Below are 20,551 nucleotides of genomic sequence, written 5' to 3'. Positions count from 1 at the left end.
ATGTTAAGCAGTCAAAACCTTTTGTAGTGCCACCTCCAAGGGATCCCATGCTTCTGACTGGTAGCTTACAGACAATTCTGCTAGGCTTTGTCCAATAGCAACCTAGCAACAGCTTGCGTCATCGGCCGCCACCTGCGCTGCTTGCCAGGTACAGCGGCATCGCATAAGAGGACTGCTAGTCTCTACCCAAGCCCATTCTCCTCTCACTCTGTCTGTCCCCATGTGTTCCTGGCCTGGCCCCCATTCTGTGCCTCTACCCCTTTCCAAGTCCCCGCTCCCTTCCTGTTCTCAACAAACTTTGTACTAGGCCTGCCGCTTGTCATGATTCCTCAAGTGGACACCTTGGCAGCTCCTTACTCCCACCATAGCCACATTATATGTCATAACACCTCTGTGGGCACAGCACCCCCAAGCATACACCTAGATAAAGGTAAATATTACAGCAGTAGTAGTAATAACTACTGGGAAAATTTCAAATTTATTGCTCTTAATAGATGTTTAAAGGTCCCAGTGATAAAGATTAAATATGTGAGAGAATGTTTCTGCCCTCTGCTGGAAGAGGTGGGAGGCACAGGGCTGCTTCATAAGTTGAGTGGATACAGGACCTCGTAAGGTGCAAAGTAGCATGCCTGCCACTAAGTGGTGATATAAATGTTTCAGGGACAGGCAGGTGTGAAGAACCTCAAGCAGTCCAAACAGTAAGACCCAGCAGAACCCCTCAAATCCCTGTGTCTAGCAGGACAGACCGATGGGCAGACAGTACCAGGACAGCCTATACCTGTGCAAGTGTTAGGTGGCCAGGCCCACTGGGCGGGGGCAGTACCATGGGCAGTGAGTTGCTGCCCCTCTCATGCCAACATGTGTCCAGGATAGGGTACAGCTTGCCCTGGAAGTCAGCCTGGAAAGTGTAGAGTGTCCTCAGATCATCAGGACGGTCTGCATCAAAGAACGTGAGTTCCCCCTGCTCATAGTGTAAGTAGACTCCGATGCGATGAGGGTGGCCAGCCACGGGCAGTGGCAGCCGTGGGCAGCCGAACGCCTCATACACCCGACCCTCTTTCAGGCCAATCAGCCACACACCGTGCTCTGGGGACTTGTTCAGCTTGCCTTTGCGGCTGGCCGTGCCCTTGATGACCCCCAAGCGCCAGTCACTCTTGCTCCCCACCACCACTTCCCAGTAGTGGCGACCCCAGGAGAAGCCCTTGCTGGCCAGGACACAGGTGCTGTAGTCAAAGCGCTCGGGTTGGCTGGCTCGTCTCTGGGAAAGGAGGCCACAATGCACCACTGTGTTGCCCTTAGAGAGCTCCAGGAGAGGGTGGGCAGTAGCTGGGTCCAGCTTGAGACATTCTGGAGCTAGAAGAGAGAGGCCTGTGGTTGGCTCACAGAGAAGCCGCAGACCCCACCCAGAAGGTGGCGGCGAGCTCTGAGTCCTCAAGCATGGGGAACTGTGCTGACTCGGTGTCCCCAGGACCTGGAGGAGGCAGCCATAGAGCTGTGTGGATAGAAGGGAGGAAAAATGGATGGGGGAGGGGGTAAGTGGATGAGATGGAGGAGTAGATGGGTGGATCATGGCCACAGTGATCTGTGGAGTTCTGCTAGGGACCTGGTGTGCTGACCGCCTGGACAGCCACTCCTACATCTCCTCTCCACTCCCAGGCCTCTCTGTGCCTCTTGGTACCATTGATGAATTGGGAAGATAACAGTTTGAAGCCTCACCAGGCAGAACCTTCCGGAAGAGTCTCTTCCACACCGTCAGTTTGATGTCAGCCTGGTGGAGAGCTGGCTTGAAGGAGATCGGGCTGAAGACGCCTTCCAAAGGCCGAGCCTGCTGGACCTCTGCCCTGTGTGAACGGGTTCCAGTAGTTGGGGAGTTCTGCATCAAGGCCGCCTCCCACCCCCCTCCTCAAGTGGGTGTCGTCAGGACTAAATTCACTACTCAGGCCACGCATGCATGATACCACCCCTTCCTCTCCTCAGACCTCCTTCCTGGAGAACATGCCAGCTTCCTGGAATTGGGATTGCCAGGGAGCTGAGGAAGCCCCTAGTAACTGTGCAAAGACTTCATCTAGTCTTGAGGGGGTGCAGTTGTTGACTTGGGCGTGGCCTGGGTCAAGGACCTCAATGTCTCAGCCCCCTGGAATGGTAAAACCTTCCCCCAGGGTGATGTCCAGGGTAGCTCAAAGACATGCCAAAGCCTTCCTCTCATTCCAGTGCAAATGTTGACAGCATGTAAAAGTCTGAGTGTTTGAGACTGCTGGCCCAGACACCTCCTGCTAACTCCTGCCCCCACCCCGCCCCCACACTGCACATAATAAGCATGCCAGGATCCCAGGTTGCTGTGTAGTTGATGTCACTGCCTCAGAGTGTGCATATCCCACCTGACCCCAGCTTTTCTGTCTGTGTCTATGAACTTGTCCTCCTTCCGTTCACTCAAACCATACCATGGGGGACGCGGTACAGATGCTGCATGGCAGCCTTTAGGGTTTAGCATTGGAAGCATCTTCCACAGGCTCATGTTCTGAAATGTGGTCCCCAGCCGGTAGAACTCTTTAGAAGGGGGGGGGGGTCTGGCTGATGGAAATAGGTCATGTAGTAGGTCTTTGAAGGTTATCCCCACTTCTGGCTTCAGCCTCATCTCTCTACTTCCTATCTTCCAGCACGTGAACAAGTCATGAATACTGTCACCTTCCTGGCCATAATGGACTGATAGCCCTCTGAAACTAAAATCGACCTTTCCTGCCTTAAGTCATTTGCATCAGGTAATATGGTCCCAGCAAGGCAAGGTCACTGATGCAACAGGCGTTCACAGACAGGGCTCTGGGGAAGCAAGTCTAACTTTCCTGGGAACTTGTTGGAGATGCACATCCTTAGGCCTGCCCCAGATCTGCTCATGAGAAACTGATCACCCTGGGGAAGCTGTATAACGTGTGTTAGCCAGCCTGTAAGGTGTTTCTCACGTGTGCTGACACCTGAGACCAACTAGAAGAGAATGTGGCATCAGGTGACCTGATTCTGCTCCCAGCTGAGCATGCTGTTCACTTCCATCTGTGCTCTCTAGATATGTGGTCCCCAAGACTAAAAAAAACCCAAAGGGCAGGCTGGGAGGTAGCTCCATGGGTAAAAATTGCCTGCCTGGCAAGAATGAAGACCTGAGTTCGATCCCCAGAACCCAACAGTCATGGTGGCTAAAGAGATGGCTCACTGGTAAGAGCACTTGTTGCTCTTGCAGAGGACCTGGGTTCGGTTGTCAGCATACACAAGGCAGATGACAACTGTCTGCAACTCCAGTTCCCAGAATCCACCTCCCTCTTCTGACCTCTTCACACACGGAGCACACAATTGGTACACAGACATACGTGTATGCAAAACATCACATAAGATAAAAGGGTAAATCTAAAAGAGTCAAGGGTAGCAGTGCAGTAAATGCTGGAAGGCAGAGGCAGACAAATCCCTGGGGCTCTCTGACCGGCCAGCCCAGCCTGTTTGGTGAGCCTCAGACTAGTGAGACACCCCATCTCAAAAAAACAAAACCTCAAGCTGGACAACCACCAAGGCTGTGCTCTGGCCTCCACACCCATAAATGTGCATGCACACCAACACATGAAGAAAACTATAGAGAGGTGGCTGGCTGAGTGGTTAAGAACACTGGCTGCTCTTCTAGAGGACCCAGATTCATTGATACCCAGCATCCACGTGGCAGCTCACAACCATCTGTAACTCCACTTCCTGGGAACCCAGTGCTGTCTTCTGTGGGTACTTCACACTGACATACATGCAGGCAAAGCACTCATGCACATAAAATAAGAATTAGGAAGAGGGCTGGAGAGATGGCTCAGAGGTTAAGAGCACTGGGTGCTCTTCCAGAGGTCCTGAGTTCAATTCCCAGCAACCACATGGTGGCTCAGAACCATCTGTAATGGGATCCTTTGCCCTCTTCTGGTGTGTCTGAAGACAGAGACAGTGTACTCATATACATGAAATAAATACATCTTTTTAAAAAAAGAATTAGGCGGATTTCTGAGTTCGAGGCCAGCCTGGTCTACAGAGTGAGTTCCAGGACAGCCAGGGCTACACAGAGAAACCCTGTCTTGAAAAACCAAAAAAAAAAAAAAAAAAAAAAAAAAAAAAAAAAGAAAAAAAGAAAAGAAAACAAGAAGAAAGAAAACAAGGAGCCACACGTGGACGGGGCAGGCTCAGGAACTGTTGAGTTTTCCCTCACACACTGACTTTCTAGCACTCTCCCCCCTCATTCTGGTTTTCCCTGCCTGGTCCATCTCCCCCCTCCCTTCCTCACATGTAATAGTTGACTCCACGGATGGACTTCATCACATCCTGTGCTGTGCACACCGCCTCGCTCTCATTTCTCTGCCTGCCTGCACACTGTGGCCTTCTCAGCTGTCACACCGGTCCCTGGCCATCACCTTCCTCCACAGTGTCGGCCTAGCTCGGGGCAGTATCTGTTACCATACCTACCACAGGGGTGGGACCAGTCTACACTACTAGTCTGTGAGAGCCCTGACGGCAGGCACTTGACTACCATTGTTTTCCTTGTGCTCAGTGACAGACGCACATGGGGAGCAGCTTAGGGCTAGACCACAGGAAGGAACCATGGGGATGAGATGCCTGTGCCCCAGTCATTGGACACACCGGCTGACCTCTCTCCCAGCAGCTTCAGTTGAGGTTGTTACCTGGAGGCCATGGAGTGGAACTTCTGGAAGGAAGAGAGAGACAGAGGTTACTGCTGTGTCCAAACTCTGCATCGTTGAGGAGAAAGCTGGGGGATGCTCTTGGCCACTCACCCGGATGAACTCATGGTGACTCTCGTTCCCAAACTGCTCCAGCACCTGCTTAGCCTGGGCCAGTCGTTCTTGAGTACCCTGAGCCTGCTCCAGCTGTATGTCCAGGGAGGCCACCAGGCCACGCGTATGACCCTCTAGCCCCTCCAGGCAACGGGCTTTCTCTTCATCCACCAGGTGGTGCAACTCCTGGAACTCTCTTCGGATCACCCAGCTGAAGACATCGGACTCATTCTAATTCGGGGGTGGGGAGGTGGGGGGGCAATCACAGTGCGGTCACAACCGAGCTGAATGGCTGGTCTTGGCATCCCCAGGGCCTTGTCTTGCTGGCCCATCCTGAAGGGGCTCGTCCTACATGGGCTGATGATAGTGTCCGGTTCATGTGACTGGAGAGCCCTAGAGGTGACCCAGCTTCTAGATTGTATTTTTAATTTTTTTGCAGAACTGGAGATTGAACCTGGGGCCTCAGCATGCTAGGCAAGCACCTTACTCTATTCCTAACCCTGTAACTCTGAGAAGGCCAGTGTGCAGTTAGGATTGGCCATTCAGCTAATCATTGTTGCTGGGTTTGCTGAGTCTCAATGTGGAGCTTTACTGAACTAGTTGGGCTATTTTCGCTGAGTTGTGGTTTGATTTTGGGGGCACTGAGCCATGGTTTGATCTTTGTTGTTGTTGAATCCTGATGTGCTTTTTACTGGGTCATGGTTTGCCTTGGTTATGTTTGGCTGTATTTATTTATTTATTTATTTATTTATTTATTTATTTGGCTTTCTGAGACACAGTTTCCCTATATACTTCTGGCTGTCCTGAAACTCACTCTGTAGACCAGGCTGGCCTCGAACTCAGAGATCTGGCTGCCTCTGCCTCTTGAGTGGTGGGATTAAAGGCGTGCGCCACCGTGCCTGGCTTTTTTCCCCCCTTTGTGTTTAGACATAGTTTGAATTTTACTGAAGACAGTTGGACTTTTGCTAAGTCATCACTAGGCATTTTTCATTGAGTCACCATTGCACATTTTGCTGTGTCAGAAAAGGGCATTGAGGCGGGCGTGGTGGCGTGCACCGTTAATCCCAACACTCAGGAGGCAGAGCCAGGAAGAGCTCTGTGAGTTCAAGGCTAGCCTGGTCTATATAGTGAGTTCCAAGACAGGCAGGATTACATAAAGAGATACTATCTCAAAAAAAAAAAAAAAAAAAAAAAGGAAAGAAAAAGATAAAAACAAAAGAAACAAGAGAAAAGAATAAAAGAAGTGGACATTGCTTTCTAGGTTTTGTTTTTGTCTTTTTAGATTTATTTATTGTGGCTGAAGAGCTGGATCACCAGTTAAGAGCACTTGTTGCTCTTGTAGAGGACCTGGGTTTAATTTCTAGTACCTACTGGCAGCTCATAGCTGTCTGCAACTCCAGTACCAGGGGATCTGACACCTTCTCCAGGCCTCTGTGGACACCAGAAATGTATGTGGTGTACATATATACATGCATGCAGGCAAAACACTCATACATATCAAAATAAATGTCTTGGGTCTGTCTGTTGTCTTACTTTATGCGTGCTTCGCCTATATGTAAGCATATACAGCAAGTGTGTTTCTGATGCTCACAGAGGCAATGGGGAGGCAGAGGCAGAGGCAGGCAGATCTCTGTGAGTTCGAGGCCAGCTTGGTCTACAAAGCAAATCCAGAATATCCAGGGCTACACAGAGAGAAACCCTGTCCAAAAAAGCAGGTTCTTACCTGTTGACTCATTTCTCCACCTTCGACTTTCCATGGCACTGAAGTGATTTATGATTAGGAATAAGAATGGCCTCTGTCGGCTCACATATGTGAATGCTTAGTCACCAGTGAGTGGAACTGTTCAGGAAGCTGTGATGGCTTGTGTATGCTTGGCCCAGGAAGTGGCAGTATTAGAAGGTGTGGCCTTGTTGGAGGAAATGTGTCACTAAGGGGGTGGGCAATGAGACCCTCCTCCTAACCATGTGGGAGCCAGTCTTCTCCTAGTGGCTTTCAGATGAAGAGGTTGAACTCTCAGCTCCTCCCTCCTGTGCCATGCCTGCCTGGACACTGCCATGCCTTGATGATGATGGACTGAACCTCTGAACCTGCAAGCCAGCCCCAATTAAATGTTGTCCTTATAAGAGTTGCCTTGGTCATGGTGTACGTTCACAGCAGGAAAACCCTGACTAAGACAGAAGGATTAAGAGGTTTGTTAGGGGAGGTGTGTGCACTTTGAGGTTTCAAAAGCCCAGGGTAGACCCTGTATCCATCTCTATCCCTCTCTTTCTCTGTCTCTGTTCTCTCCCTTCCCCCTCTGCCACATGTGGATCAGGTAAAGCTCTGATCTACTGCTCCAGTGCCATGCCTGTATGTTCCCAACATGATGAGCATAGGCTAACCCTTTAAACAATGAGGCAGCCCCAGATTAAATGTTTTCTTTTATAAAAGAGTTGTCCTGGTCATGATGTCTCTTCACAGCAGTAGGGCAGTAACTAAGATGGGTCATATAAATGAAAACTGTTAAGTTAGGCCAAATTCGTTTTAGTCCATCGTGTGACTGAAACTCTAAAACAGAAGACAAAATGTATATGTAATCATTCATTCTTAGAATGTTGTTTGCTTGGTCATTGTCTAGTTCCACAAAATGACCCATGAAGTCCTTATTGATGGAGAGAAATAAACTACCCCTCAGGACATGGTGACGTCTGCTCCATCCTCACCCAAATGGAGAGATAGCCTCCGTTGGGGATTGCTCTTTCTAGTCTCTACTGATCCCTGAATTCAAGACTGGTCAGTTGTCTCTGTGCTTTCAGATTAAGCAATTAATATGCTGACCTACAGAAGTCAGAAATGATTAACCGAAGGACAGACACAAAGGACAGGCAGCCCCCATGACTTAATGCTGCCTTGGCTGCCTTAGGCATTTAAATGAAGCCAGGCAGGGTGGCCCATGCCTTCAGGAGGATCTCTGTGAGTTCGAGGCCAACATGGTCTACAAAGGAAGTTCCAGGTCAGCTAAGGCTACACAGAGAAACTCTGACTCAAAAATAACAACAATAATAAAAGATAACTCAAATAAGAGGTAAACACTTTCTTAACAAAATCAGCTTCTAAATGCTTGTTATTTTTCTTAAAAAAAAAAAAAAATTGAGATAAGATTGTCTCAAAATAGCCCCAGCTGTCCTGGAATTCGCTGTATAGACCAGGATAACTTCAAACACACAGACATCTGCCTGACTCTGCCTCCCAAGTACTAGGATTAAAACTGTGCCCCACCACAAGTGGCTAGATGTTATTTTTATTATTATTATTACTGTCTGCTCATCCAAAGGACCTGGGTTCAATTCCCAGCACCTACATGACAGCCCACAACAGTCTGCAGCATCAGTTCCAAGGGATCTGACACCCTCACACTAATGCACATTAAAATAAAGTTAAATAAATTATTAAAATTATCTTCAGGACTGTTTGGTTTGCATTTGCAGCTGTTATGCATTGAAGACATAAAGTACACATTCTCTGTGTTTAAGCTATACTTTCCTGTTTTCATTGAAATATAAAGTTGTTTTATTAGGAAAAATAGCATGGGCTTGCAAAAAAAAAAAAATGTGCTTAGAGAACAAAGGCTTGCTGTTTTATCAAGATCATTGTCCAGGGTCTCCACTTAGCTTCGAGTTAGGAAACTGAGTCTTAACAAAGTTAAGGTTTATTTGGAAATGTGCTTGTCAAACTTTATCTAAGTGTTATCAACAGCTAAGTTTGAAAGCACTGTTCGTTCTTAAATACTGGTGTAAGTGACCTTCTGAATGTTCAATAACCATACGTGGAGGCCGCCGCCAATAAGGGTACAGGAGCTAAGAGGGCAGCCAGTTCTTTGGCTCATGCTTGATCCCAGGTGAGCTACACTCCAGGAAACAACAGGATGCCTCTCAAAGGGTCCTGAAGCTTTGGCAAGTCACCAGTTCTCACCCTCTTGGCCAGAGAGAGCTATGGAGACCCCAGGTTTTTACTCCCTCAGGAGTGTAGACTCTGAAATTAAGGGTAGCCACAGAATGAAATGCCTTCAACACTTCCAGGGGAAGCCACCTGGTCAGCAAGACCCTGATACATCCCACAACATGATTGGTAGATGGCAGATTAAAGATGCCAAGGGCTCCTACGCAGACCATAAAAGTGATCTCCAATTGACCTTGACCGTAAAAAGAAACTTGGTAGATATTTGGTCAGATCAGTGGTCTTTTGTTTGTTTGAGACAGGGTTTCTCTGTGTAGCCCTGGCTGTCCTGGAACTCACTCTGTAGACCAGGCTGGCCTTGAACCCAGAGATCCCACCTGCCTCTGCCTCCCAAGGGCAGGGGCTAAAGGCGTGCGCCACCACTACATGCAGGTTGTCGCTGCTGCTGTTGTTGTTGTTTTTAAGGATAGCCAAGGAGTAAAATGATTTGTAATAACACAAAATAAAAGAAGTAGGATCAGGAATGGTGGCACATGTCTTTAGTCTCAGCAGTCAGGACGCAGGCAGGTCTCTGAGTTCCAGGACAGCCTAGAACTATATAGCCAGGGCTCCTTAGTAAGACCCTGTGTCAAAAATAAAATAAACAAACAAAAACTAGAAGAGGAGGAGGAGGAGGAGGAGGAGGAGGAGGAGGAGGAGGAGGAGGAGGAGGAGGAGGAGAAATTAAATTGACTTAGCTGTAGAAAGGGACAGGCAGGCATTACGTGCTTCCTACCAAGCCCTGAGTGTGGGATACTAACAGGACAGGTCAGACAATGACAGCCACCCAGCTGTAATCAGGTTAAAGGGCCCTCAGGCTTTTCATAGCTTAAAAAAAAAAAAAAAAAAAACCACCACCAGCTGGTCAGGGGTGGTGCACACGTTTAATCCCAGCACTAGGGAGGCAGAGGCAGGCAGATCTCTGTGAGTTCCAGGCTAGCCTGGTCTACATAGTGAATTCCAGGACAGTCAAGGCTACATAGAGAAATCCTGTCTTAAAAAAAAAAAAAAAAAATCTCCATCATCTTTCTCCTAAGGCTGAGAGAGAGCATTGCTGTTCCTTCTCTGCCACTCCTACGCTGACAGCTCTGTGTCCAGACTTTTGTTCTCCAGTACGTCGCGATAGCTGCCAAGGGCAAGCACACACAGGTAGCACCAGGGTATGGAGGAGAGCGGGGCCCAAGCTTTAGGACTTTATCTTGGGGACTCCCGTCCTGTCTTATCACAGGCCCAAAGGACACTGAACAAAAGCCAACTTGGAACCAGTTCTGACAACTGGGTCCAATTCCCTTATAAGGAATGAAACCTTCCCCCAGCCACTTGGCATTTCTTTGAACTTGGCTTTGTGTGGAAGGCACCCTCTTCTATAAAGGGCAAACTAGAACATGCTGGGGGTGTGGTTCAGTGCTAGAACTCTGTGCTCACATTGACTAGCAATAATAAAATTAACAAAAATAAGGTCAGAAAATGTGGGTCAGGGACATAGCAATTGTCTAGAATCCCCCAGTGAGGGGCTGGGGGCGTGGCTCAGTGGTAGAGCCCCTGCCTAGAATCTCCCAGTAAGGGGCTGGGGCATGGCTCAGTGGTAGAGCCCCTGCCTAGAATCCCCCAGTAAGGGGCTGGGGGCGTGGTTCAGTGGTAGAGCCCCTGCCTAGAATCCCCCAGTGAGGGGCTGGGGGCGTGGCTCAGTGATAGAGCTCCTGCCTAGAATCCCCCAGTGAGGGGCTTGGGAACAAGGCTCAGTGGTAGAGCACCTGCCTGGAATCTCCCAGTGAGGGGCTGGGGGTGTGGCTCAGTGGTAGAGAACCTGCCTAGAATCCCCAAGAGAGAGGTTAGAAGTGTAGTTTAATGGTGGAGCTCTTCTCTGGACTCTCCCAGGGATGTGGCTCAGCAGTAGAGCACCTGCCTAGCAGGCAGGAAGCACTGCATTCCATCCCCCAGCACTGCATAAACCAAGCATGATGGGACATGCCAACAATCTCAGCACTTAGGAACAGGAGGTCTAGGGAAGAAAAGTTCAAGGTAATTCTCAGCTATGTCACGAGTTCAAGATCAGCTTGGGCTACAAAAGACTTTGTCAGAAAGAGGGAATGTGGGTTAGTGGGGAGAAAGGGGTGGGAAACAGTTCTGTAGGAACAGGGTGGATGGATCTCGGCCCCAGTTGGAGGGAAGGGACTCACAATAATCCGGGTCCTGTTGTTCACCAGTTTGCCAATGTACTCCTCCACGTTCCTGTGTTCCTCCTTCAGCTCAGATATGCGGCCTGCAAGCTCTTCCTGGAGGTGATAAACCACGGTCCTGTGAGTAGCTGGCCAATTGCGCTTTTCCCCTTTTGTGCAAAGCCTTTCCCTTCTGAGACTTTCCCAGTCCCCATGGCAGTGGAGTCAGAGTAGGAACCAGAGCTTTCTAGTTGGCTCCACACCCAGGTGAAGAGCATTAAGAAAGGCATTGTAGTGGTACATGCCTGTCATCCCAGCACGCAGGAGGCTGAGGCAGGAGTTCAAGGCCAGCCTGCATCACAGGTAACCAGGCTGTCAGGGAGGGAACGGGAAAGGGATGAAGAAGGGGGGGGGGGAGGAGAGAAGGAGAAGGGAAGAGAAGGGAAGGAAGGAAGGAGAGATGGGGGAGGAGAAAGTAAGATTAGGAGGGGAGAGGGGAAGCAGAGGGTGGGAAAGGAGTTGGGGGAGGGGAAGGGCAAAGGAAAGTGGTTTTTTTTTTTTTTTTTTTTTTTGGTTTGATTTGGTTTGGTTTGGTTTTTAAGCAAGGTGCTGGAGAGACGGCTCAGTGTTTGAATCCCAGTACCTCTGTGGCAGCTTATAACGGTCTCTAACTCCAGTCCCAGGGGATCCAACAGCCTTTTCTGACCTCCCTGAGGACCAGACATGCACATGATGCACTCATGCAAAACACCCATGCACATAAAATACAACTCATCTAAAAAAAGCCAGCAAGCCTGGGTATACAGGGTGACTGATGTCCTGTTCTTGTTCGAGACACACAGTCACAGGGCATCTCCAGCAGTCTCGGGAGGGAACACCCGCACTCACTCCCTTAAGCAGAGAAACCGGGTCATGGGGAGAGGAAGCTATGCAACCAAGTCACACTTATATCCCAGCTTAGGAGACTGAGGCAGGAAGACAGTGAGTTCCAGGCCAGCAGGATAATGTATTGAGACCATGTGTGTGTGTCTCTCTCTCTCTCTCTCTCTCTCTGTGTGTGTGTGTGTGTGTGTGTGTGTATACACGCACGCCAAGGCACATTTGTGAAGGTCAGAAGAAGACAACTTTAAGGAGTCTGTACTATCCTTCTACCATATGCGGGGATTGAACTCAGGTCTTTACACTTGCGTGGCAGATGCTTTCACATGCTGAGCTGTCTCACTGGCCTAGCTGTCAGCGCAGACCCTTCTGCCTCCCCAGTGTTGTTTGTTTATTTGTTTTGATGGCTTTTTTTTTTTTTTTTTGCTTATGTTTTTTTAGACAGGCTCCTCTTTATATACTCCAGGCTAGCCTCTAATTTATTTGTGTGTGTGTGTGTATGTATGAGTACACTGTAGCTGTTTTCAGACACAACAGAAGAGGGCATCAGATCCCATTACAGATGGTTGTGAGCCACCACGTGGTTGCTGGGAATTGAACTCATGACCTCTGGAAGAGCAGGCAGTGCTCTTAACCGCTGAGCCACCTCACCAGCCTTAGTGTCTAATTCTTGACCCCATCCCCTCAGCCTCCAGAGTGCAGGCCACCACACCTGGCCTCATTCCACCACATTCCAGACACCATCCCAAAGCCTCAGAGACATGGGTAGCTGCTCCTCTGATTCCCAGGATACCATAGTCAGCTGCTGTTCCCTCTGCTCCTCCCATGGCACACTCTCTTCCTCTCCTCATATCCTGAGGTTTCATGTAACTCAGGTTGGCCTCAAACTTGATATGTAACCAAGGCTAAACTTGAACTTCTGTGGAGCTAGAGAAGGATGTCATATGCCCACCTGTTCCATCCTTCTCCGCCTCATTCCCTTGAGACTGGGTTTCTCAGTGAAACTGAAGGTAGGCTAGCAGCCAGCAAGCCCCACCATCCTCTTGTTTCTTTGGGTCCACACTGCTGGTGTCAGAGACATACACAGCCATGCCTGGCTTTTTACACAATGCTGAGGATTCAAATTTAGGCCTTTGTGCAGCAAGTGCCCTCACTGTTGTCCCATCTCCCCAGCGTTGGAATGACCTCACACGTACCTCCTTTGTTGGTGCTACTCTCTCCGCTCCCCCCCACCTGCCTTTCTTGTGACTCAGGTTGGCAGTCCACTTCCTCCAGGAAGTCTTCTTGGAGTGCCTGAGATTTTGCAGGATCCATGAGCACTATGAGGGTGAATCTCGATTGTCAGTGTGACTAGAGTTAGAAACAGTGTGGACATGCATCCCTGGTGCATCTTCAAAGGCATTTCCAGAGTGGCTCAGTCCAGGAAGACAGACCTAACCTGAGTGTGAGTGGCACCATCCCATGGGCTAAGGTCCTAGACTGAGGAAAAGGAGAAGGTGAGCTGGGCACTGGCATCCATTGCTTGCTGCTTCCTGACTGTGGATTCCATGTGAGCAGCTGCCTCGTGCTCCTGCCGCCATGCCTTCCCCACCATGATGGACTGTACCTCTAACCAAGAGCCAAAATAATCCCTTCCATCCTTCCTTAGGCTGCTTCTTGTCAGCCTGGGCATCCAATACACAGAGCTCAGCAGACCCCAAGTGATGCATCTTCCAGGCCTGGTGAGGCCTTTGCCTACTGCTATAGCAGGCACAAGCACAGTGCCTGCATATATTAGACACCAACTGTGTACATGTGGGTGAAAGGCACAAGTTATATTCCAGGTTGAAGGAACAGAGACATGCATCAAAAAAAGAACAATAACACTAACTCTTTTCAGTACCACTTACAATATATAAAATATAAAGATATATATATATATTTATATGTGTAAATATATATGCATATGTACACACACACACACACACACACACACACATATATATATATATGTATATATATATATATATATATATATATATATATATATATATATATATATATTTCTCTTTCATTCTGGTGCTGAGATGAAACCCAGGGCCTTGCACATGTTAGGCAAGCTGTTTGCCACTAAGCGACAACCCCAGCCCCTCACTGGGGGATTCTAGGAAGGGGCTCTACCACTGAGTTGCATCCCTGCCCCTCACTGGGGGATTCTAGGCAGGGGCTCTACACTGAGCCACGCCCCCAGCCCCTCACTGAGGAATTCTAGGCAGGCCTCTACCACTGAGCCACATCTCCAGCCTTATAAATATGACTCTCAAGCCTTATATAATAAATTTATTATATATAAATGTCATATATGTGACATTTGAAAAATGTCATATAAAAATGTCATATAAATTAAATAATAATTGATCTGTTCACCTGAGGTAACAGTTCATGGGCTGAGGAATTCACATATTTAACACATATTTAGCATATGTACTACCAGCTGTAGCTGTAGACCAGTGGTTCTCAACCTTCCTAACGCTGTGACCTTTTAACATAGTTCCTCATGTTGTGGTGAGCCCCAACCATAACATTACTTCATTGCTACACTATAACTTTAATTTTACTACTGCTATGAATCACAATATAAATATCTAATATGGAGGATATTTGGTATCCTTTCCCTGTGAAAGGATTGTTCAGCCCCTAAAGGGTCTAGACCCAGAGATTAAGGACCTCTGCTGTAGATGCTGAAATACAGCAAGAAACAAAGGCTTGTGAACAGACAGGCTCAGGAGCTCTGAAGAAGCAAGGCCAGTTTTATGGCTCGGCAAAAGCCTGATGATCCGAGTTTGATCCTGGCATTTACGTGATGGAATAAGAAAACTGATTCCTTGAAGTTGTCCTCCATACGTGTGTCCACACATAAATGAATATTAAAAGAAAAACACCTATTGTGTGCATGCCTATAATCTCAGCTCTGTGGAGAAGGAGACAAGAAGATTTAGCGTTCAAGGCCAGCCTGGGCTACGAATAAACCACTACCAAAAACCATATCACTGAGCCTAGGATGTGGCTTAGTGGCAGTGCCGCTGAAGCTATAAACTAAGCCTCGGAGTCCATCCCTAGCACAGCAAGCAAAACAAAATAAAACAAGCCAGAGATACAAGGAAAAAGAAGAGGAAAGGTCGGGAAAGGGGTTCCCTGTCATTCCTGCATCTGCGTTCCCCGGGACCTGGTATGTAAGCAACTCCTCAAAAGCCAACCAAGGGGGCCCCACGTGGAAGAAGAGAACTGACTTCCACAAATTGTCCTCTGACTTCTACATGCATGCCGTGGTACATGCGTGCACACAGTCAACCAGTCAATAATCAAATAAGTGTTAAAAAAAAAGAAAAAACAATGAATGAATGCATTGCATGCTTGTGTACGTGTGCCATACACTCCCGAGATGGAGTTGGAAGGGAAATGGAGCCCTGGTGCAGTAGCCTTCTTCTACAGAGTGGAGGCGCAGGAGAACACTCAGGCGAGCCGCCCTTTGCTCTGCTCCTCCCCCTAGCGGTCTGCCCGCCCCTCGCACCTTCATGCGGCTGTAGACGGTGGAGACTGGTGTAACTCGGTGGTGTTGATGGGAGCCCAGCAGGCCACAGAGACCACAGATGAATTCCTGGTCTTTCTCACAGAAGAGGCTGAGAGGGTTTCGGTGGTGCACACAGACGGTGGGCTCTGTGTCCCCAGGGAGCCTCAGAGCATCGATCACCCGGGCCAGGGAGACATTAGGCGGGGAGCTGCTGCAGTCTACTGACTGACGACACACAGGACAGCGCAGCTCGGAGTCCAGGTGTTGGGACATGGAGTCCAGGCAGTCCTTGCAGTAGGAGTGGCCACACTGTAGCATCAGAGGCTCTTTGAAGACCTCCAGGCAAATGGGACACTGCAGCTGGTCCTGGAGTTCCGGCACAGTCAGCTGCCAAGCCATGCACACAGCTCAGCTGCAACACAGGTGGCAGTCGGTCCTATGTCCTGCCGCTCCCTCCCTGTATCATATTTGCTCACCCGCGCCCCACCCCCTAAAGGCTGCTAGAAGCTTAGAGAGAAAAGGGTGCCAGCCCTGGGTTCTGATCTTAGCATACTATGTCCCTTGAGCCTCAGTTTCCCTGTCTGGAGAAAAAAAGGACTTATGTGGAAAAACAATGGCCACTATGAGTTTGGATATGCAGCTTAACAGGGAGTCTAACTCGGGTTTTTCTGCTATACATGAGGTCCTGGGTTCAGTCTCCAGCACCACAAATGGCACATAGAGCTATGACCCATCCCCCCTCGTGTGACCCCCAGCATTGGGGGATTGAACCCAGAGCCTTGTGCATGCTAGGCAGGCACTCCACTGATGAGGTAAAGCCTCTGCCTTCTTTTAACCTTTTAAAAAAAGCGCCCCTCCCCTCCTTACTCGATTTTAAGACAGGCTCTCACTAAATTGCACTAGAGCAGTGGTTCTCAGCTTGTGGATTGCAACCCCTTCGAGGGTCCAACAACCCTTTCATGGTGGTTGCCTAAGACCACTGGGAAAATACAGATGCTTACATCATAATTCATAACAGTAGCAAAATTACAGTTATGAAGTGGCAAGAAAAATATTTTTTTTTATGGTTGGGGGTCACACCGCATGAGGAACTGTGTTAAAGGGCTCCAGCACTGGGAAGGCTGAGAACCGCTGCTCTAGAGGTTCTAGAACCCAGCTCTGGCCAGGGATTCCACTTCAAGGAAGAGTCTCTTCTGAGACCCTGAAATCTGTAATATATACCTTTCAGCCAGGCACTTTTTATTTGTTTAGGTTGTTTTGTTTTTGTTGTTTTTCGAGACAAGGTTTCTCTGAGTAGCCCTGGGTGTCCTGGAACTCTCTCTGTAGACCAGGCTGGCCTCAGACTCACAGAGATCTGTCTTCCTCTTTCCTGCCAGGGCATGGACCACCAGGGACCTGCCACCTAAGCACTCTTAAAGCAAGAGTGTTACTTTTATTTTCCTTCTGGGATAGGGCTCATGTAAACCGTGATGGTCTTGAACCCTGTATGCAGCTGGGATTGCAAGCCTGCTCCAATATACCCAATTTAAACAGTTCTGGGTCTAGAACTCTGGGGGCCTCAAGCATGTTTGATAAGTCAGTATCTACTCCCTAGCTACATCACAAACAATAAGAGGAAAGTCCCTTGTCCCAGAACAACACTGTCCTCAGAGAGTCTAAGATAAGGAGCCTGGGGTGCTCCTCTTCCAAAATAGAAACAAAGTCTCCACTGACCAAGATAGCAACCTAACCCCCACCCTACTAGTGCATTACCTGATCTCTTGTGGGTCCAGCAGGCCTCCCACTAGGGCCTCAAACTAGCAGCTCTCTCTGGTCACTCAAGCCTTTTCTTCCTGCCAGAATGGGGCAGCTGACACGGAGACCTGGGGCACCCAGCTGGACGTAGATGCCACTGCCTGGTGTCTGCCCCTTCTTCCATCCCCTCCCCTTTCCCAGCAACACCTGTGTCCTCAAGGTCATCCAGAATCAGGTGGAAAGTGGGTCACATACCACGGGACTGAGGCGGCAGCCTCTGTTGGGTCCCTTATGATAACCTAGACAGGCAGATTGTGGCCTTGCCCAGGATGGGGGAGGGTTGAGACAGCGCACCTTTTTACTTACCAACTCCAAACAAGAGCCGGTAGGAGCTATGTGTGACAAACAGCTTTCTGACTACTCCAACCCAGAATTTTAAAGGTATTTTATTGATTTAGATTTTCCTCATTTTATAAGTTTGGGTCACACACACACCAACGATAGAACACGCTGCTTACTCTGATTTTTGTTCATTCGAGGTGTAACAGGAACAGATCTTAACCACACAGTGTAATGTATATCTTATTTGTGTGCGTTCACACTCAAGGTCAAGTTGTAAACTTTTCAGGGCAGTGAACACCTGTAATCCCAGAACTTAGAAAATACTGACTAGAGGCCAGAGTCAAGTTCATTTTCAGATACATAGCAGGCCCAAGGTCATCCTGGACCTCATGAGACTATCTCAAAAGCAAAACAAAAGATCTAGTTGTGCAGAATTTGCAGAGTCAGTCCCTTGTCTTCTGCCAGACTGGCCCTCCAATCAAGACAGTCACGGTCCTGGTTCATATCCGCCTAACAGCTGCCTTCCTGTATGTATATAGATAGTATGTATATATGTATGTTTGTATGTATTTTAACATTTATTGTGTGTGTTTGCAGGTGCAGGCCACCTTATGCATGAGAAACTAGGGGATAAAACTTGCAATACTCAGTTCTCTCCCTCTACCTGTGAGTCCTGGTTGTCAGGGTTGGTGGCATGCACCTTCCCCACTTGGCCATCTTGATTGACATTGTTTCTTGCCTTGTTGGGAGCTATCTGAAATCTTGGAGCCAGCTGTGGTGGCAAACACCGCGATTCCCAGCATTCGGGAGGCGGAGGCAGGTGGATCTCTGTGACTTCTTGAGGCCAACCTACTCTGCCTAGCTAGTTCCTGGTCCACCAGGCTACACAGAGAGATCCTCTTCATGAAAGAAAGAAGGAAAGAATCAAAGAAGGGAAGGAGGGAGAGAAAGGTGAAGTCCTGGGTTGGGGACTTAGCTCAGCAGCAGAAAGCCGGCCTGGACTCCTCAGTACAGCAACTGGGCGCATGATTCAGAGACGGGGCACCTACTTACAATCCTCCTGGGGATGTGGCTCAGTAGCAGATCGCTTGTCTAATACTGACCACACAAAAATAAGCTATTGAGCATCTCATTAGTCAACTGCGAGGCAAAAAGCACATGTCGCTTTCGGTGACTAATTACGTGGCGATGTGTCCCACTTGTGACAGAACGCCAAACATAACATAGAAAAAGACCAAAAGAAAGACTTTTTTTTTTTGTGCCCTATAAAATGCTTGGTCCGAAGCCCTCCCGGGGCTCCGTCATGCTTTGCGCCTGCCATCACGCGTGCAGCGCGTGCTGGGAGACCCATGGCGCATGCTCGCTGCGTCAATCACGTGCTGTTTTCTCGTGCACAAGCCCGCGTGGTGCCTGACTTCCGGGGGTCGTTTCCGGTGAGGCCTTTGGCAACGGTCGAGCGGCAAGATGAGCGTCTTCTCGCGCCTCAGGAACGGAATCCCACCGTCGCGAGACGACTGCCAGGTACGGAAGTGGGGGGGTCGGGGAGCCTGGGAGCACGAGCTGGGGAGCACCCGGAGCGTGGCCATGGGTGGTAGCACCCGAGGCCCCGGAGCCCTGGAAGGGGACGACGTCCTAGGCCAGGTGAGGGCGGGAACATGGCGCTGGCCTGAGGAGATGAGCCAGGCGGCTTCCACCTCTGAGGCCTGTGGCTTTCTCTCTACCAGTCTCCCTATGAGCGATTGAGTCAACGCATGTTGGACATTTCCGGGGACCGAGGTGTGCTGAAGGACATCATCCGAGAGGGCGCTGGCGATCCCGTGACCCCGGACGCTTCTGTGCTGGGTATGGAGGCTGCTACTGGCTGCTCTTTGTCCTTGGGAACCTATGGTTTAGGTTTTGGGTTTTGTTTTTGTTTTTGAAACGGGGTCTTCTGCAACCCAGGCTGTCTGTCCTCTTCTTAACTGCCGTTGTAGCTGAGGTTGACCTTGAACTCCTGATACTCCGTCTTTCAAGTCCTAGCCTAATGGGGTGGGCACCACTACATTTTACGTGGTGCCAGGGCAAAGCCCAGGGAATGTATACCAACCCACCTGGGTGGTTTAAGGTGTTCGTTGTTTCCAGGTTCCGGGGATTGACCCTGGAACCTAGGTATCGTCAATTGGTGAGTGCATATTTCCAAAATACGGTGTTTTATGGGACTGGATGTGTTTCCCGTGAATGGAGAGGGTTTGGTTTTGAGAGACAATCTCATGTATCTCAGGCTGGCCTCAAACCCTATATAACCAAAGATCTAGAACGTTTTGTTTGCCTCCCAAATGCTGAGATTACTTATGTATGCCACCATGCCTGGTTTATGAGGAGCTGAGGATGGAACCCTAGGCCTTCTACATGCTAGTCAAACGTTCTACCAACTGACTCACATCCTCAGCCTTTTTGGTTTCTTTTTGGTTTTTGTTTTGTTTTTTGTTTTTGACACAGGTTTCTCTGTGTAACTGCTCTGTCTTTTCTGGAACTCCCTTTGAAGACCAGGCTAGCCCCGAATTGACAGCTATCTGCCTGCCTTCACCTCCCAAGGTGCTGGGATCAAAGGCATACACCTTTGCTGTTTGATTTTTTTTGTTTGTTTGTTTTTGAGATAGGGTTCACTGTGTAGCCCTGGGTGGCCTGTAACTCTGTATGTATGTAGACCAGGGCAGGCTCTCCTCAAAACTCAGAGATCTACCTGCCTCTGCCTCCATAGTGCTGGGATTAAAACTATGCACCACCAAGTTCAGCCTTTAAAAAAAAAAAAAAGACAGGGTCTCCCTGTATCCCAAGCCAGCCTCAAATTGACATTCTTCCTGCCTCAGCTTCTTTAGAGCTGGGATGACAGGTGGCTAAGCCTTGCCTGCCTTGAGCTTTTAAGCAGCAAATCAGGGTCTGATCCCCTTTTATGCCACTGTGAACAGTGAGCCAAGGTCATCAGGAGAGCTATTGAACCTCAGAATTGAGAGTCAGATAACTCACATCAGCACAGGAAGCTTTCCTGTGGTCTGGGTGCCAGGCAGCTTAAATCATTTAATCCCCCACCCCCACCCCCACCCCAGACAGGGTTTCTGACCAGACAGGTGTC

General features: G+C 49.0%; 2 protein-coding genes and 1 long non-coding RNA gene across 4 annotated transcripts in view; 2 read left to right on the top strand and 1 right to left on the bottom strand.

Moving 5' to 3' along the window:
* Nucleotides 1-772: 772 nt before the first annotated feature.
* Trim50 (tripartite motif containing 50) lies at nucleotides 773-17,292 on the bottom strand. 2 transcript variants are annotated; one of them, XM_076923170.1, is made up of 7 exons: nucleotides 17,116-17,292; nucleotides 15,364-15,775; nucleotides 10,956-11,051; nucleotides 4,800-5,030; nucleotides 4,689-4,708; nucleotides 1,717-1,841; nucleotides 773-1,353 (listed from the first exon to the last, which is right to left on the bottom strand). In XM_076923170.1, the coding sequence occupies exons 2-7, from the start codon at nucleotides 15,760-15,762 to the stop codon at nucleotides 773-775; spliced, it is 1,452 nt and encodes a 483-aa protein (XP_076779285.1). In that variant the 5' UTR covers nucleotides 15,763-15,775; nucleotides 17,116-17,292. The 2 variants fall into 2 exon arrangements, with proteins under 2 accessions (XP_076779285.1, XP_076779284.1); XM_076923169.1 differs by having other exon boundaries at nucleotides 4,689-4,711; nucleotides 17,116-17,291.
* On the top strand, nucleotides 812-6,321 carry LOC143437902 (uncharacterized). Its single transcript, XR_013107094.1, has 2 exons — nucleotides 812-950; nucleotides 1,657-6,321. It is a non-coding gene; the product is annotated as an uncharacterized LOC143437902 (long non-coding RNA).
* A 1,545-nt stretch (nucleotides 17,293-18,837) lies between the features above and the next one.
* Fkbp6 (FKBP prolyl isomerase family member 6 (inactive)) overlaps nucleotides 18,838-20,551 on the top strand; it is an 82,014-nt gene continuing 80,300 nt past the window's right edge. The window contains exons 1-2 of the mRNA XM_076923167.1: nucleotides 18,838-18,960; nucleotides 19,164-19,281. Coding sequence (XP_076779282.1) covers nucleotides 18,904-18,960; nucleotides 19,164-19,281 — 175 coding nt within the window. The 5' untranslated portion in view covers nucleotides 18,838-18,903. The remainder of the gene's footprint in view (nucleotides 18,961-19,163; nucleotides 19,282-20,551) is intronic.

The sequence above is a fragment of the Arvicanthis niloticus genome, chromosome 24 (genome assembly GCF_011762505.2).
Source record: "Arvicanthis niloticus isolate mArvNil1 chromosome 24, mArvNil1.pat.X, whole genome shotgun sequence".
NCBI classification, from domain to species: domain Eukaryota; kingdom Metazoa; phylum Chordata; class Mammalia; order Rodentia; family Muridae; genus Arvicanthis; species Arvicanthis niloticus.
Note: the sequence above shows the minus strand (reverse complement) of the source record. Positions and strands in the feature narration are given on the sequence as shown.

What these genes read in the sequence shown, in the direction of transcription:
- Trim50 (XM_076923169.1), bottom strand. Translation starts at nt 15,762, where the DNA reads ATGGCTTGGCAGCTGACTGTGCCGGAACTCCAGGACCAGCTGCAGTGT. An exon ending in ACAACAGGACCCGGATTATT is followed by an intron (nt 5,031 to 10,955) that starts GTGAGTCCCTTC and finishes CCCCCGAATTAG; the next exon opens with AATGAGTCCGATGTCTTCAG. An exon ending in CTTCCGGAAGGTTCTGCCTG is followed by an intron (nt 1,354 to 1,716) that starts GTGAGGCTTCAA and finishes TCTCTCTTCTAG; the next exon opens with CTCCAGAATGTCTCAAGCTG.